The sequence below is a fragment of the Anabrus simplex genome, chromosome 7 (genome assembly GCF_040414725.1).
Source record: "Anabrus simplex isolate iqAnaSimp1 chromosome 7, ASM4041472v1, whole genome shotgun sequence".
Classification (NCBI taxonomy): Eukaryota; Metazoa; Arthropoda; class Insecta; order Orthoptera; family Tettigoniidae; genus Anabrus; species Anabrus simplex.
The window spans coordinates 337,294,235-337,312,668 of NC_090271.1; the positions used below are offsets into that span (position 1 = coordinate 337,294,235).

General features: G+C 38.4%; 1 protein-coding gene across 2 annotated transcripts in view; it reads right to left on the minus strand.

The window, feature by feature from the left end:
* Positions 1-15,417: 15,417 nt before the first annotated feature.
* Positions 15,418-18,434, minus strand: part of l(2)k14505 (ATP synthase mitochondrial F1 complex assembly factor 2 homolog l(2)k14505) — a 114,247-nt gene continuing 111,230 nt past the window's right edge. Inside the window, exon 6 of one of the 2 annotated variants that reach the window (XM_067150975.2) lies at positions 15,418-15,669. In XM_067150975.2, coding sequence (XP_067007076.1) covers positions 15,529-15,669 — 141 coding nt within the window. In that variant the 3' untranslated portion in view covers positions 15,418-15,528. The remainder of the gene's footprint in view (positions 15,670-18,434) is intronic. The other variant, XR_010860731.2, reaches the window with a different exon arrangement.

Below are 18,434 nucleotides of genomic sequence, written 5' to 3' on the forward strand. Positions count from 1 at the left end.
TATCTCTTCTTGCCTTTTTAACCAATTTTCTTAAAAATGTCATCACTACTGCTTGGATCTATATTGTCTCATTAGTTAGCAGCGTTTCTAGTCTGTATGTTACAACTGGTATTAAATACTGTTTATGTAATGTTAATTTCATTCTTTTGGGTACTTGTCATCCCATAAAAGCTCTCTGACTTGATGATAAAATAATGTACCTTTACTTAGTCCGATGATTTCATTACTTCCATTAATAATACTACTCAGATATGTAAACTGTTCTACATTCTCTAACCGTTCTCCGTCTATGTTCACTTGGCTTCTTTTTTTTCTGTTTTCCACAGTGCATGACTACAGTTTTCTTTTTACTAATTACCCTTCCAAACTCTTTCAGATTTTCATTCCAAACATCCAGTCTCCTTTGTACTTCCTTTTCTCCCTTTCCCCAAATCACCACATCATCTGCAAATACCAAAGCATTCACTCCATCACTACTGATACTCTGTTTTACATGTTTTATGATTTCATCCATCAATATAATAAATAATAATGGCGACAGTGCACTTCCTTGCTTGAGACCTCTTTTTGTATAAAATGTTTCAGTCACCACTCCCCATTTGTATACTGCTTTTACTCTCATGAGGCAACATTATCATCTCGTTAATTAATGATTTTGGTACATTCCTTTTCAGTAGGCATTTCCATACATCTTTTCTCATAACTGTATCATAAGTTTTCTCCAAATCCAAAAATATGAAGATGATTTCCTTGTTTCTTTCCAGATGTTTTTTCATTATTGTTTGCACTGTAAATATCAAGTCTATTGTTGACCTATTCGGTCTAAAGCCATATTGTTCTTCCTCTGTGTTTCTATAATATCCCGCAGTCTTTTTTCTATGACTTTCTCCATTATTTTTAGCCCATGTGATAACAGGGTTATATCTCTATAATTTTCACAGTGGTTGTGGCATCATACACAACCATAACTCGGCTCAAGGGAGATTGGGTCATCTTCCCTATCCTTCACTTGAGTAATTCTTGTGTGGTGCATCCACATTGCGGGGGTGGGTATCCTCCACATCAGTAGGCCGGTGTGAAGGAGAGCTAAGATGAGCCAGGGACACAGTCTCGCGGAGTATAACGTGGAACCCATGCCCAGGGTTACGGGTGGAGACCTTAACAGGATCTTAGGCAGAGGAGACCTTCGGAATGGTGAAGATGGTGGATGAGGCAACCCATCCACTCTGGGGAAAATTAGAAGAGGAAACCACTGCCTTGTGGAGAAGGAGGATCTTCAAAGGCTAAGGGAGTAAACCCCAAAAGAAAATCCTCAGATGTGTTAGGCTTAGCAAGTCAGCAGATAAGTAAATTTGTACTTCCTTTCAACTACACTGACTGACAGAGCAAATGCAACACCAAGAAGGAGTGGTCAGAACTTTATGCCAATTGCAGGATAGACTGACGTCACTGAGGTATGCTCATGATGTGAAATGCGCCGCTGTGCTGCGCACGTAGCGAACGATAAATGGGACACGGCGTTGGCGAATGGCCCACTTCGTACCGTGATTTCTCAGCCGACAGTCATTGTAGAACGTGTTGTCGTGTGCCACAGGACACGTGTATAGCTAAGAATGCCAGGCCGCCGTCAACGGAGGCATTTCCAGCAGACAGACGACTTTACGAGGGGTACGGTGATCGGGCTGAGAAGGGCAGGTTGGTCGCTTCGTCAAATCGCAGCCGATACCCATAGGGATGTGTCCACGGTGCAGCGCCTGTGGCGAAGATGGTTGGCGCAGGGACATGTGGTACGTGCGAGGGGTCCAGGCGCAGCCCGAGTGACGTCAGCACGCGAGGATCGGCGCATCCACCGCCAAGCGGTGGCAGCCCCGCACGCCACGTCAACCGCCATTCTTCAGCATGTGCAAGACACCCTGGCTGTTCCAATATCGACCAGAACAATTTCCCGTCGATTGGTTGAAGGAGGCCTGCACTCCCGGCGTCCGCTCAGAAGACTACCATTGACTCCACAGCATAGACGTGCACGCCTGGCATGGTGCCGGGCTAGAGCGACTTGGATGAGGGAATGGCGGAACGTCGTGTTCTCCGATGAGTCACGCTTCTGTTCTGTCAGTGATAGTCACCGCAGACGAGTGTGGCGTCGGCGTGGAGAAAGGTCAAATCCGGCAGTAACTGTGGAGCGCCCTACCGCTAGACAATGCGGCATCATGGTTTGGGGCGCTATTGCGTATGATTCCACGTCACCTCTAGTCTTCAAGGCACGTTAAATGCCCACCGCTACGTGCAGCATGTGCTGCGGCCGGTGGCACTCCCGTACCTTCAGGGGCTGCCCAATGCTCTGTTTCAGCAGGATAATGCCCGCCCACACACTGCTCGCATCTCCCAACAGGCTCTACGAGGTGTACAGATGCTTCCGTGGCCAGCGTACTCTCCGGATCTCTCACCAATCGAACATGTGTGGGATCTCATTGGACGCCGTTTGCAAACTCTGCCCCAGCCTCGTACGGACGACCAACTGTGGCAAATGGTTGACAGAGAATGGAGAACCATCCCTCAGGACACCATCCGCACTCTTATTGACTCTGTACCTCGACGTGTTTCTGCGTGCATCGCCGCTCGCGGTGGTCCTACATCCTACTGAGTCGATGCCGTGCGCATTGTGTAACCTGCATATCGGTTTGAAATAAACATCAATTATTCGTCCGTGCCGTCTCTGTTTTTTCCCCAACTTTCATCCCTTTCGAACCACTCCTTCTTGGTGTTGCATTTGCTCTGTCAGTCAGTGTATAATACAAGCCTTGGATGGAGAATTATTATTATGGTTAAACTCTTATCAAATACCACTATATGGAACATGCTGAGAATGTAAAATCAATAACTGACTGCCATACACGAGGATAGAAGGAAACCAAATGAGTTGAATTACATATTTCAGGTTGCATAACTGTGAACTTGCATTCAAGAGATGGTGAGTTTGAATCTTACCATTGCAGCCCTGAAGATGGTTTCTCATGATTTCCCATTTTTAAATCAGGAAAATACCGGGGATGTAAACATAATCAAGGCCACAGCTGTTATCTTGCTTGTCCTAGTCCTTTCCCTTCCTATTATCACCGAACCTTGTATGCATTAGTGCAACATTAAACCACTAACAAAAAAGAAGGAAAAATGAAAGAACTCAAGAACAACAGAGGCGAGGTATGCTTGGATTTGAGAAACAAGCGCTGAACATGTACTTGGCTTTACAATCTTCAATTAATCTTTCTGGTTATTCAAGTGAAAAGGATTAATTTTAATTCACACTCTCCTAGATTCATGTGCTTGATGCTTTTGAAGATGTTGATACGAAGCAAAGCAGAACACACGTTCCCTTTTGATTCGTTAGTAATTTTTTGGCCTAATTCAATATTTTTTTGTTTTATTTTGTACTGTGTTTCCAAATTCCTTTGTTGAATATATATTTTTATTTTATTTTAAATTTCTTTTCCACTAATTTGTTCAGAGAGGATGATTACCTAGTTGTACTTCCTCTTAAAACAAAAATCACCACTACCAAGACCATCAACGTTTTCATTGGCAGCTCATATCTGGTTTTTTTTAATACAATTTGCTTTACGTTGCACTGACACAGAAAGATCTTATGGCGATAATGAGACAGGAAAATGCTAGGAGTGAGAAGGAACCGACCGTGGCCTTGATTAAGGTACAGCCCAGCATTTGCCTGGTGTGAGAATGGGAAACTAAACATATTTGTTTAGACCAAGTCAAAAGGATGGGGATGAAAGAAAAGTACACACACAGCTGATTTTAATTTCTATCTTGCCAACGAGTAAATTCCTGATATAACCCACCATAAATTTCAACCATTTAAAATCTTTCTCTTCTTAACATTAAGGCTATGGCAGTTGAAAATCCTAGTATATATTCAGAAAAAGTAAGTTTAGTAAATATTTATGCTAATCATGACTTTCAGCACAGAAGGCTTTATGCTGTCTTGTTTTAAGATGCAAATTCTGGAAAAATGTTACAGTGAAGTTTAACACACTCAGGACCAAGCCCATATTTTGTAGTTGCCCCAAAAATCAGGCAATTTTAGTGATTTTCATAAAATTCCTCCTCTACCTACTCAATGTATTAACTTATGTAACATTCGCCCGTAAATTCTACAAGACTTTATTTCAATTACCTTATTATGGACTGCTCACATGGCTGCAACATTATGCATCATCAGCACTCATTCTTCTTAACACTGCAACAAAACCAGCACCTCGCACCAGCAGCCTTCATTCAACTGAACGCCATAATACTCCATACTGTTACGTTACGTCACTTTTTTATTATTTTTTACAACTTGTTTCATGTCACACCGACACAAATAGGTCATATGGCGACAATGGGAAAAGAAAGGCCTGAGAGTAAAAAGGAAGTGGCTGCGGTCTTAATTACGGTACACCCCCAGCATATGCCTGGTGTGAAAATATGAAACCATGGAAAATCACCTTCAGGGCTGCTGACAGTGGGGCTCAAACCCACTATCTTCTGGATGCAAGCTCACAGCTGCGCGCCCCCAACCACACGGCCAACTCACCCGGTTTTCATCACCTTCTTGAATGAACTGTATGTTTAAATGCTTCCATACCTTCACGCACCTCCTATATAAAATTATTAGGACCTTGATTCCCACAGCCCTTCAGGCTTTGACATCTCGCCTCCCTTTTTTTCGTTTTCTTTATATGAACCAATGGTTATGAAGTTTCTGCAAGTGCTAGAATCAATCGTCCTACGTTTTGAACTGTAAATATTGGAGACTTGGTGATGGCAGGTGGTTGGAACATTGAGAACATTACTTTCTGTCAATTAGTAAATGACTCTTCCAGCTAGTGCTGCTAGGTCTTTACCCTTTTAAAGTTTTCTTGGCAGGATGAATCCCTCGCATTGCATTCCCACCTAGAGTACCCTCTCCTTTTACCTCATAGGGTTCCATTCTTTTTTAGGTGTGAATTAGTTGTTCAATTTTGCAAACTGTGTACTTAATTCTCTGCTGTGCTGAGAAACTTTACTGTAATTCAGTGGCTGGCTTGAATCTCCGTTTTCTCCTTTTAAGTGTGTTTTTCTCAATGGTTCTTGTTGTTATTTTAAATTTTTGTCTGCCTTTTATTGTCATTGTATTTCGATGGTTCTAAATACATGTTGTTAACTATCTTGATAAAGATCGTGATTTCCATTTACTTTGTGTGCCATCTATGTACCTACCACGGAACCTCTAATTTTCCAGTCGCTTCCCTGGCATATTATTATTATTTCCAAGTCTAAACTTGTCCACAACTCTTCTCAGTCTACACACACAGCACGCCGAACAAGATTCACAACCCTTGTTGAGCTGAGACTAATTTGAAGATCAACCTTATTCAATCGCTGAACATCAGGTGTCCCGGCCTCGACAAAATTCTTTTTGCTGTTATTGCTAACCTCATATAACATCGGACCTGGACTTATGTGTCTTAATTGAACAACAGAAGAGTGGACAATTTTACTACATCGTTTTACTATTACATTCAGACTTTTATGTTCAAAGCATCAGATCAATTTTATGCACAATACTTACCCATCAAACTACTACGCTTTTATGTGTCACATCACATCATCATATTTTACTTATTTTCTTCTAGCTTTTAAGGAGAAAAGTAGTCCATCATTTGTATTCAGCCATGCAAGAGTTATTAATGCAATTTTTATGATATGTACTTTGTCCATTTGTGATTTTTGTAGCTGATGATGACGCAATAAGCGTCAAAACCAGTTCTAAATATATAATAAATAATATGTTGTGAACATCTTATACAACACGTTTTGTATTGAAAAGGTTGAACCTTCCTTGATAATCTAATTGTGCTATTGTCAGTCGATAGGAAATACCGTACCACTGCACTAATTCAGTGAGAGAATCAGCGCAGAACTGACTAGTGACGCTCTATTCCAGTCAGGTACAAACATATCTTACGAGTGTTTCGGGTATGGGACATGCGTTTTCTGTGATCTCAAAATTGTTTGATAGTCCACAGTGAGGAAGTATTCGAGTAATACTGCATCATAATTATAAATTGCAGTGATCAGTTACGCCGAAACATACGGGAATAGGGCAGCAGACCTCAAGTATTCAGTGTCCAAGGTGCACTTCAAGCGACCAACAAAGCAGCTGGAACTTTACGGACCAAAAGGCGGCATGTTTCCAAAAGTAGAGGAGGATCTGCTTAAATATATGATTTTGTTATGCAACGTTGGATATGCCGTTTCTCACAAAATGCTGTATTTTTAAAGGACAAGAAATAGCTGCTGCACATGGAATCAGTGTCTCAGATTTGAAGGTTAGCCATGGCTGGATGATTAAATTTATGAGGGGAGATGGTCTTGCTCTTCAACGAAGAACACCATTATGGCACAAAATGCCGAATGATTTCAACCAAAAGGTAATTGATTTTCATCGCTTTGTGATTGAGAAGCGTAAAGTAAAGGAAGTTTTGATCTCCCAAATAGGAACTGCAGGTCAGACGCCAATCAGTTTCCAAATGCCACAACGTGAAACAATCGATAAGAAAGGGACGCATTAATGGAAGTGAAAAATAACGAAGTACTGCAATGCTTGCTATAACAGCTGATGGCAGAAAGCTTCCGCCTTATGTTGTTCTAAAACGAAAACCAATGCCTAAAGTAAAATTTCCGCGAGGGATCCACGATCGTATCCAAGAAAAAGGGTGGATAAACACGTCACTCGTACAAGATTGGATACAAACGGTTTGGGGAAATCTAGCAGGGTCCCTCTTTCGATTGCCTGGCCCTTCTTGTGTTGGACTTTTTTTTTTTCCTGGTACGTCATTATTATGCACTTGCATGAATTGTACTTTTATTAGTTCAAGTTTATTTCACTTCTGGTTGTATTGTCAGCTCGTAATGGGAAAAATATTTCCCAGTGCCCGTACTTCAGATCCACGTGTCCAATTTACCTGATTAACTTATTTGACTTTTCAGAAAAAAATCTCACGGCAGAATTTTATGCCAAATGACGATAATTGCAAATGAGTTGAACAAATGTGTTTATATTTTATTTGATGCATCTTTTAAATGTAAATGAGTTGTAAATAATTTTTAAATATCTGAATTCCTTGAATAATTTACACATCCAAAGTTTTTGCTTGTACTTTTCGTTAAAAAAGTGCATTAATTACGCAAGAAAATACGGTATTATTTATCAACGTCAGACAAATGAACTTTTACACTTATGATACATCATCTGAAAGGTGCCTCCTTCTACATTTATACCCCACTTACTACAATTGAATATTCTCAATAGTGTACAAAATTTAAAATGCTATTCATCACCATGTAAACCAATTTTTTTTTAATCAACCTATTTGTTTCTCTGTTTATATTAAATGCAGATTATGAAAGTGATATAAGCTACATATTAAGTCATTTATCTTACCGACTAATTCACAACCTATCATGTATTTCTTGGTGTGGTAAATTATTTCTCTCATCAACATTTTCGTTATGAAACTTAAGCCTAAACTTTGAAGAGGTGTATTTGAAACATTATGATTTAGGCCTATTAAAAATTATTTACAATACAAACATACATACATACAATTCAAATACACCAGCAGTATCTCCCAATTCATCTATTTCACTATCACCTTCTGTATTAAATATTTTGCATCACGCCGCACTGACACAGATAGGTCTTTGAGGTTGTTAAGATTCAAATTTCTTGCTGTCGGTTCTTTGAGTGTAAACATGTATGAGTTGTGTACAGTTGCCAGTGGGTCAATATTGACTTCTGAGAGATCCTAAATCTTCTTTCACTTTCACTTCTCTGGACTGCATCCTCGATTCATGAAAAATATAATGAAATCTACTCACAAGTGCCATCTAGTGACAGAATTTGTTGCTACACAGCACGACAAACATGTAGTTTGCGGGGAAGGATTTTAAATTATATCTCGTGCTGGAGCCCGTAGAAGTTACAGGCTTGAGCAATTTTGAAAAAAAACAGAAGCCATAGAATCTACAGGCATGGTTCCAAGAATGTTAACTGTATTATTATTTAATTCCAATAATTAGACAAACAAACAAAATTGAATAGAGGGCCTTCAAGAAATGAAAACACACTGGGAGAATTGTTTGAATCACAAGGTTACAGAATGTATAATGGGATACCTGATAAATCAATGTCCCCAATTTAGAACGTGATTTATAGTGAATTTAAAAATAATAGAGCACCTTCAAATAACACCGGACTAAGCCAGGATCAAACCTGCCAAGGCCTCAACCGTCTGAGCCACTCAGCCTGGCAAATTAGGAAGGGGGAAAAAAAAAAAGAAAAAAAAAAGATATAAATGGAAAATGGGCTCCACATAAATTTAAAAGCAAGAATGGCCAAAGATTTGTCGAAGTAAATCAACATATTTCAGAAGGAAACCAAAGAAGCTTAAAACTTGGAAGCATCGTGATTGGAGGAAATGAGAAGGGTAGCTAGACTAGGTTTGTATCGATATATTTTTCCATAAGGAAATTTATAATGTAAAGGTAATAAGGGGAACACATACTGGTTATGATCACTACACTGTCAAAATTAAAATCAAATTCACACCACTAAAAAAGAAGCACATAAACACTAATCAAGTAAAGAGGAATTATGACCCACAGCAGTTAATAATAAATGACAAATATAAGGAAGTCATGCAAATAATAAAATTGACAGATTATCTTGTAGAATTGATCCCAGTCCTAACAAAACAAGCTGAAAATTTAGCTTCATTGAACCCTCGTTAAAAAAAAAGCATGCCAGGTAGACAACAGAATGATGTGACGAAATTCATAAGCAAAGACACCAGGCATAGTTCAAAACTCGTGGTTTGGGGCAGGTATGTCATATTGGAGTTTGTCTGTAGGTGGTTCACAATTGTGTAGGTACTTGAAGAAATGCTTCGTGACACAGTTGGCCTTTGTGTATGTCTTGAGTGGTCCATTGGAGCACAGAAAAGAAACACTGGGCAGTTTGTAGTTAGTAACTTCTTCCCTAAAGGACCTGTACAAATTTTGCATATTATTCCTTATTAATTATACATATTTATTGAACAACTTCCCACAATTATGGGTTGTCACAATGGACAAAGTAAAGTGTATCAGGATACAGAATGTCTTATCATATAGAAATATAGTGGTGATAAAGTTTTTTTTTTAATTATGGAGGTCCGAACAAATGAGCTCTCAGGATGAGTACAGATCCACATATGGTGGTGGTAACTATTCTTTCAATGTTGTTCATAGGCAGCTCGAACTTTTTCCAGAATTCTATGAAGAAGGCAGATATTGTTGCCTTGAACACCAACCATTAGACCGATAATCTCTACTTCATTCAGCTGGTATTTATTTTTGTAGAATGGTATGGTGGACGAGTAAATGTTCAGCTTTGAATGGTGGACTTCAGCAGGCTGGCCAACATGGTGCTTGAATCGGATGGTGGGATCGATAATGAAGCCTTTCTTGTAGTTATCTAAAGGCAATTACGAAGGTAATCCCAAAAATAAGGTCTCCTATTTTTTGTAAATACATAGACCTGTTTATTTCTACAATGGTTTATATCATTTTACAGCTTGAACATTTACCTATTTTTCTACATAATCACTATTTCGGTCAATGCATTTTTGTAGACGCTGTGACAGTTTTTGTATACCCATGTCATACCAGCTCGCTGCCATGCTTTCACCTCGTCACAATTAGAATTAAAAAGGTTCAACCTATTCAATACTAATTGTGAATCTCAGTTCAATACGGGAAAATGAAGTTCTTAACGTATAATTCACCTCGTCGTAGGTGCTGAATCGCTTTCCAGCCAAATGTTCTTTCAACTTAGGGCATAAGTGATAGGCACTGGGCACCAAGTCAGCACTATAGGGTGTTCCACTGAAACTGTTGCGGGAGAGCAAAGGTTTGCTGGGTGAGCATTGCCATGGTTAATGTTTATGCCCTTGCTCAACATCCCTTTCCTCCGGTTCTGAATTGCCCGTCTAAGTTTTTTCAGGGTGTCACAGTACCTGTCAACGTTAATTGTGGTCCCAACGGGCATAAAGTCGACCAACAATACTCCTTTTTGATCCCAAAACACAGTTGTCATGACTTTACCGGCAAGCTTTGGTGAAAAGGGATGCCGCCACTAGCGTGATTGTCGCTTGGTTTCAGGTGTAAATTGGAACGCCCAGGTTTCGTCACCCGTGACAATTGAGTCCAAAAAGTTGTCCTGTTTGGTTGCAAAGCATTAAAGAAATGCGTGGGAAGAATCAACTCGTTGCTGCATGTGGTCTTCAGTCAGCATGCATGGCACCCATCTTGCGCACACCTTCCGGTATTTCAAATTTTTTCTTAAAAGTCTGTGAGCGGCGGTTCGGGAAACCTCAGGAACCAAAGTGCAGGGATCATCCAAGGTGATCCGCCGATCTTCACGCATAATTTGCTCAACCTTCACGACTGTCTCGATGGAAACTGACGGTCTCCCGCTCCTTTGTTCGTCGTGAATTTCAGTCCGACCGGCTGCAAACTCTCTACACCACTTAGAAACATTTTTGACATCCATGCTCGACTCACCATCAATTGTAGGATGCTAAATGGTTTATTTTGTCACCTATTCAATACATATAAATTTTACATTCATGAATTTATTATTAATTCTGCTTGAGACATGTTTCACCCTTCATTGAGGGCATCATCAGTCAAATTACCTCCTCGAGGCAAAAATCAGGTACCTGATTAGTATTTAACATGCACAAATTAATACACATTACAATGGGAAAATTAAGTACGAGAAACTCTTGTACAATGGTGATGGTTAAACAATAGGCCTATAAGTTTAAAGAATAAGAAGTCGGCACCAATGCTTAAAATTAAAATTATAGGCGAGCGCGGGAAACACACTTCACAATATTGTGACCAACAGCCACACAGAGTTCTGTATTTATAAAAAAATAGGAGACCTTATTTTTTAGATTACCCTCGTATGCCATTTCACGACTTCTTAGTTCTTACAGGTTACAAATCTCATGTTATGGTCCATATTGAAATGTACTTAAAGTCAAATAATAATACTAGGATATAAATTCCACCTGTTCAATACATAAGAGTTTTTTTATTTAAATTTAATGGCGATGGATTTCAATCGGTTCAGTACCTTTTGCATTAAAAAACCGAATAACTGCGCGCACTTCGCACTTGGTGGTAACATCCAACGGGAGTTCCATTCTCAACAGCTGCCAAGCCAAGACTGAGTGCCTCAGTGCAGTGTGCGCATGTTTATATGTGAGCGCGGGAAACACACTTCACAATTTTGTGACCAACAGCCACACAGAGTTCTATATTTATAAAAAAATAGGAGACCTTATTTTTTAGATTACCCTCGCATGTCAATTCGTCTTGTACTGCCTGTCATAGATAAACCGTTGACTTCTTCATGAACATGGAAGATTTTACTGTGGAGTTCTTCTGCAGTCAGTGATCTTATCTTGTGGTGACGTGAGTTTCACAGTACTTCGCCGTAGGGGCAAGAATCCAGAACACGAGCCAGTGTTTCTTTCTCTCTGACACACCTGAAAGCAGAAGTTTCCATCCTGAGTTCTACCCAGAATAGTTCATACAGCAGAAACATTTCATGTCATCTTGATTGCCTCAAGAAAGTCCTTGGTGATACCTAATCCAATTGTTGGCCGCAGTGTAATCTTTATACAGCTCTACACCGATTTCCTTCAGAGGCAATGAGCACACTTCTTAGTTCTTACAGGTTACAAATCTCATGTTATGGTCCGTATTGAAGTGTACATAAAGTCAAATAATAATACTAGGATATAAATTCCACCTGTTCAATACATAAGAGTTTTTTATTTAAATTTAAAAAATAGTTCTTAACATATTAGATACAGGGACATGTTTCACCCATTATGAGGGCATCATCAACCTAAAAAATATTGTTTTTATACATCTAAAATATAAAAAAGAGGATACTGTTTTAGGTACAAATGTGTATAAAATGACTAGCAAGTAGAATACAGTAGTTATAAGTACTCTTATGACAAAGTCTTATAATATTTAATAGTGCACAAATGTGCATCAAAAAAACAATTAATCTTTCGCATATTCTAGTAAAGATTTTGTTCCCTTGTTGCACTTGCTGAAATGATAGCGATCGCAATGTTTATGCGGTTCATGGAAGCCCGATTGCCGGCATAGACGATGGTGAAACCCATGTACCGCCAGCCTATTCAAAGCACTTCTCATGACATTATTTGGACCGGTCCAGCTGCGGTCAATCATAGCATCAGTTGACTAAAAGTCCAGGCTGATTTCTGCTTGTTTTCTCTTTGAGAACTACTTCTTCTTGCTGCATATATGGAAGCTGCATTCTCATTTTCAAATCTTCCAGTAAAAAAGTTTCTTTGGATAATTCATACGCAAGTCGTGATGGTGACATTTTGGAGATGCCCAGTGTTCATTTCAGAAATCTGGCCTTTACATTTTCAATAGTCCAAAGGTTGGACACCGTTAGTCTTTCCCAAACAAGTTCCATATCATATGTGAGAAATGGGAGGACCTTGGCATATAATAAGGCCATGGCTGTGTCTAGCGATAGTCTAGTTGGGTTTATAATGTCATATATGCTTCTGATGGCTGCTAAAGATCTTTCTCTTACGTGAATTCTAAATGAGGTGACCGTAGGTTGTAAAGTGACACCCACGATGTCTAGGTCCACCCCTCCACATTGTATTCTGTCACTAGATGCGATTCTCCCCCCTTTCCGGAAAACCATCTGAACTGTTTTATTTTTATTTATCACAAGGCTGTTGTTGACTGCGTACTCTTCAAGTTTGTCCATTGATCTTTGTAGCTTTTCCCTGCTACTCGAACCCATAACAATATCATCTGCATGTTGATAAAGTACAACTGAACTATTGTCAATGACCTGCATGATATCTGCTAAGGTTATGTTGAAGAGGAAGGGGCGTAAAGGGTTGCCTTGCAATACTCCGTTTCCCTGAGTTATGTTGTTCGATGATAATTTCCCATCTTGCACTGTGATCTAATTGAAGGCTAGGATACTGTTGACTGCTATGGTTAGTGAATTATCTTGTCCTATCATATTGGCCAGTTTTGTAAATAGAATTTTTCTGTCAAGTAGATCGAAGGCCGTTTTTTAAGTCAACAAAGACTGCAAAAAATTTGCCATTTTGAGGTCTGATTGTGTCATGTATGCTATCAATGAGGTTTGCTACTGCATGCAGTATTCCTCTTCCTTTCATAAAGCTGAACTGCTGTACTGGAATCCTTGTGTAGGTCTCTGTGACGAGCCTGTTCTCTAAAATTCTTGAATACACTTTGTAGATGTTATTTTCTAGAGCAATTCCTCTATATGAATCAGGATCATCTCTGTCTCCCTTTCCTTTGTACAACATCTTTAAGTTTGATTGTCTTCAAATTTCTGGAATTTTCGCTGTAGTGAAACATTTTTCAGATTTTTATTGAATATGCCGTCCGGTCCTACAGCTTTTTTTTATCCTTTGAGCTGAGTATTACTGCTTTAACTTCGTCCTGCGTTATCGGCTCGGACACTGCTTCCGTGTTCTCACGAAGTGGGAGAGCTATTTGAACATTTTTTGCATTTAGAGTCTTAGAGAAATGTTCCCATAATGCTATTGGGAAGTCTGGGGTGATACAATCCTTTCTCTTCTTTAAAGCGATGAAGGGTCCCTCTGAGCATCCCTAGCTTGCGTAAGAGCCTGGTTTTCAAGGAATAGAGCTTTTTTCTTCCTGATTGTTATTTTATATTCTTTTCTCTTCGACGCACATTCTGCCAGTATGTAATTACTATCCGATTGCCTTGCTTTTTGCAGAAGTTCTAAAGTCTCTTTTCTAAGGTCGTAGCATTTATGTATTCTTTTCGAACTTTTAACTAACTACTTGTTACCACATTTAAAAAAACAAGACATTTGTAAAGATCTACAATAAGGATTGATTATAAGACTTTATCATAAGAGTATTTATAACTACTATATTCTACTTGCTAGTTATTTTATACTAATTTGTACCTAAAACAGTTTCCTCTTATTTATATTTTATACGTATAACAACAATCAGGATCCTGATCTATCTTTCTTTCAGGTATGAGATTTTTAGGCTGACGATGCCCTCATTATGGGTGAAACATGTCCCTATATCTAACATGTTAAGAACTATTTCTTAAATTTAAATAAAAAAAACTCTTATGTATTTAACAGGTGGCATTTATAATCTAGTATTATTATTTGACTTCTTAGTTCTTGGCAGATTGTTCTTGGGTTTAGAAGGTCGCTGCCTTCATTGGAGAATCTGTTAATGTCTGCAATGTTGAGGGCCTGTAAGCAATGCATCGTTTCAGATGACAGACCAGCTATTGCTGGCTCGATGAAGAACGTTGCATGTGCTTATTTGTTGCAGATGCACTTCCCAAGTTGCTTTTAAAAAAGTGAGGCCTCTGAATTTTAAATCAGAATACAGAGCACTATCGGCTGTATCTGTGGGGTAACTGCAAAATTTCCCTTAGGGAGCTCTTTAACATTTTGTCAGCGATTTTTAGAAAGCTAACGTGTACTTATTTTATTTCAACAGTCTAAAAGCATACACACGAGTAGAGCTGACTGCTTTGTTCGAATCAATGAACTTTTGATCTGCATTTAACAAAGGTGAGGCTGTAAGCACTTCTAATGCAAGATTTTTAAAGAAGAGATTGCATCAAAGGTGTTTCGTTAAAAGTGACACCAAGATATCTAATTTCTTCTCTTTCTTTAATAGTATTAATCTTTAAATTTTCGTGAATATCAAGCATTTCATCTACGAGCTTTCCCCGTGAGGAGGCTGACACAAGGATAAAGTATATTGATTACAAAATATGTATGAATGTAAAGTCACTGGTGAATCTCCCAGCATGATGTACAGTTCATCAAATGCTATATCAATGATTGCAGAGTAAGGTTGTTGAACCTCATACTGTGGCAATCCAAAGAATAAAATTTGTTTCTTCCTGATTGTGCACATTACCAGTTCAATTTCCTTGTAGACTATTTCATTAGAAGTATTATTATTAGGTCTAATAGTTAAAACTTTTTTTTTTTTTTTTTTACACGATTTGCTTTACATCGCACCGACACAGGTATTATGGCAACGACGGGATAGGAAAGGGCTAGGAGTGGAAAGGAAATGGCCGTGGCCTTAATAAAACTATTTTAAAGTCCTCCTACAATGAAGCAACTAGCATTACTCCAGCCAAAGGTTTGATTTCAAGACCACAACCTGGATATTACTACCATTCTAAGAAAGCATCCACACAAAAACAAGAAGGCAGAAGATCTGGCTGGTGTTTTATTGCAACAATAACTTGTCATACTTGCTCATATGTATGTATACTGATATAAATAGCTTTCATCTTCTATACACTAACAAAATCATAATTTATCAAGTAACTAATGGCTTTTTTGACTGTACAAACGAAGACGCCGAGTTGAGATGAACAAATAAGACAGCAGCAGCTAGTCGAGCTTGAGTCAACTGTTGATTGAGATCATGAGCCCACTCCACACGTCCCCAGTGACCAGTCTGTGAACATAAGACAGAATCACTGGTATTTTACAAAAGCTAGTAAGAAAAAGCAACCGAAAAAGAAAACCACAATGCATCTCTTGTAGGAAAGCACCATCAAAGTATAAAGTAAAATGCATTCATATGCTTCATCATGCCCAGAAGAAACAATGAAATTTTTAAAAAATGTTAAATGAGTATTAAGACATTCAATATCTAGGCTTCAATCACAACTTGTTTTGATTACATTGTCCCTTGTTTTTGAGCAGACGTTCTTTCACATTTCAACAGACATCTTCATTATATTCCTGACTAATAGGGATGAATGACCAAGTAGGTTTACAACTTATAAAAATGATCACAACATTATCATAATTATCTTGAGCCGGGCTGAGTGGCTCAGACCCCAACTTGACAGGTTCGATCCTGGCTCAGTCCGGTGGTATTTGAAGGTGCTCAAATACGTCAGCCCGTGTCGGTAGATTTACTGGCACGTAAAAGAACTCCTGCGGGACTAAATTCCGGGACCTCGGCGCCTCCAAAAACTGTAAAAGAGTTGTTAGTGGGACGTAAAGCAAATAACATTATTATTAATTATCATGAAAACTGAACGATATTTCCATGCCAGCAATGCCTGCCACAGTAATAAAAATAGAATAATACAGTAGAAGCTCTTAACCAGAACAAGAAAGGGGAATGATAATGAAAATTATGGATGATTAGAATATCATTTTTGTAGTTAAGAAATGTTTTTTGATCTTTTACATTAAAGTAAATGAAGACAATACTAACAAAGCATTTTAATAAACTCAAACTACTGTACATGTTCCATAGTGCATGTACTTATACTGTACATACTGCACTATTTCTTCGAAAAAATCTTCTACTTTCTTTTGATTTTTCTTTTCACATTATTGTCTAGCCACGTCACACCACCGTTTCATTGGCAGGAGTTGGAAGGCTTTGATTTGTCACATCACAAAGTGAGCTGGCAACTGAGAAGGGAAGGAGGCAATCATAATCCAAGCATTCCCTTACCCATCCCCTTTGTTGTAACGTAACATAATGTTCCTTCAATTTGTTTTTTACAAAAAGTATTTATTTTTGGTCATTTTGGTTTAAAATGTTCCTGATAACAGAGGTTCTACAGTAATCGTAATAATGCTATTAGTTTTGTTCCATTAAAACCAAGGAGCCGGTGTCCCATGTCTTCTTTTGTGTGCCAGTAAATTTACTGACACGAGGCTAGTGTATTCGAGCAACTTCAGATACCACCGGACTGAGCCAGCTTCTGCCATTTGAGGCACTTGGCCCAGCAATAAAAGTCTAAACTGGTGAATATCACCATTGTTATAGGTAATTTATAAAAGATAGGAAATAGGATATGCTACACTTTTTTATATATGCAGCTGATAAAAAAAAAAAAAAAAAAGGAATGAGTGCATGTTATTGTGGAAGTTCCTCACAGGTACACTGAACGTGTAGATATAATGTTTGGTGTGCGTACCTACATGCGAAGTGAGTTGTATTTTGATAGTAATTAAAATTAAGTCTGATAAAAAATATCAACAGCAAGGAACATTGAATACCATGTACTCACTGTACACTCTTTAGACAATAATAATGTTATTTGCTTTACGTCCCGCTAACCACTTCTATGGTTTTCGGAGACACCGAGGTGCCAGAATTTAGTCCTGCAGGAGTTCTTTTACCTGCCAGTAAATCTACCGACACGAGGCTGACGTATTTGAGCACCTTCAAATACCACTGGACTGAGCCAGAATCGAACCTGCCAAGTTGGGGTCAGAAGACCAGTGCCAGCCACTCAGCCCTGCACTCTTTAAACAGAACTAATATTTGTGGAGATGGCCAGAAGTCTCTAAAGAATGTAATATTACCAGATATCTCCATTATTCATCAAACAGTAAAAAACGCAGGGAACATAAAAGACCAGGAATTATATTTCACACAACTTTTACCATGTAGTGTTTCAATACAATAATAATAATGAAGAAATCTGACATTTCCTGTTTTGGCCCGCTTAATTTTACTATATCACCGATGGCCTGGTGCACACCCCAGCTATCCCTGAACTTAAATACCAAGCTTAGAGAAATTCTGGTGAACTGTTTTTCCCACTTTGTTCTATCTAACAAGATAAAAATTGAACTGACGTTATTTTAGACATAATTTACTTAAAACAGGACAAAAACAAAGTACGAGGCTAAAATTTAAGTGTATAGATAAAATTTTAATTTCATTATATAATTTTTTAGACGGCACATGGCTGATTATCTTATCAAATAATTCTGCATCAGTTTTGGAGTCACCCCTTCCAGGTCTGTACATCGCAAAAATGTCAAATTGCCTGTTAGATTTACAGATAAGCCTTACACCTAGAATTTCATGTTTGTTATCCCTAACTTTTTCAGAGCTTACAAATTCATCTTTCATGAAAATGAATACTCTCCCTCCCGTCAAATCTATGGTCTCTATATTAAACACTCCAGTTTCTGGAGAAAATTTCTGCATCCATAATATCACTTCTTATCCATGATTTCACTCCTATTATAATGTCTGGTAAGTAGAGTGAAACTTCTCAATAACAGACAGGTCTGGATAAATGTCAGTTATTAAGAAAGAAAACTGTGGGATGTTATGCAACATATTTCAGTACTTTATGAACATAATGGGGTTTTTACTCCTACATTCAAGAAACATAAATACATACAGCAAATTTAAATTTACTTGAGTATTTGGACACACAAATTTAAAAACAGAAA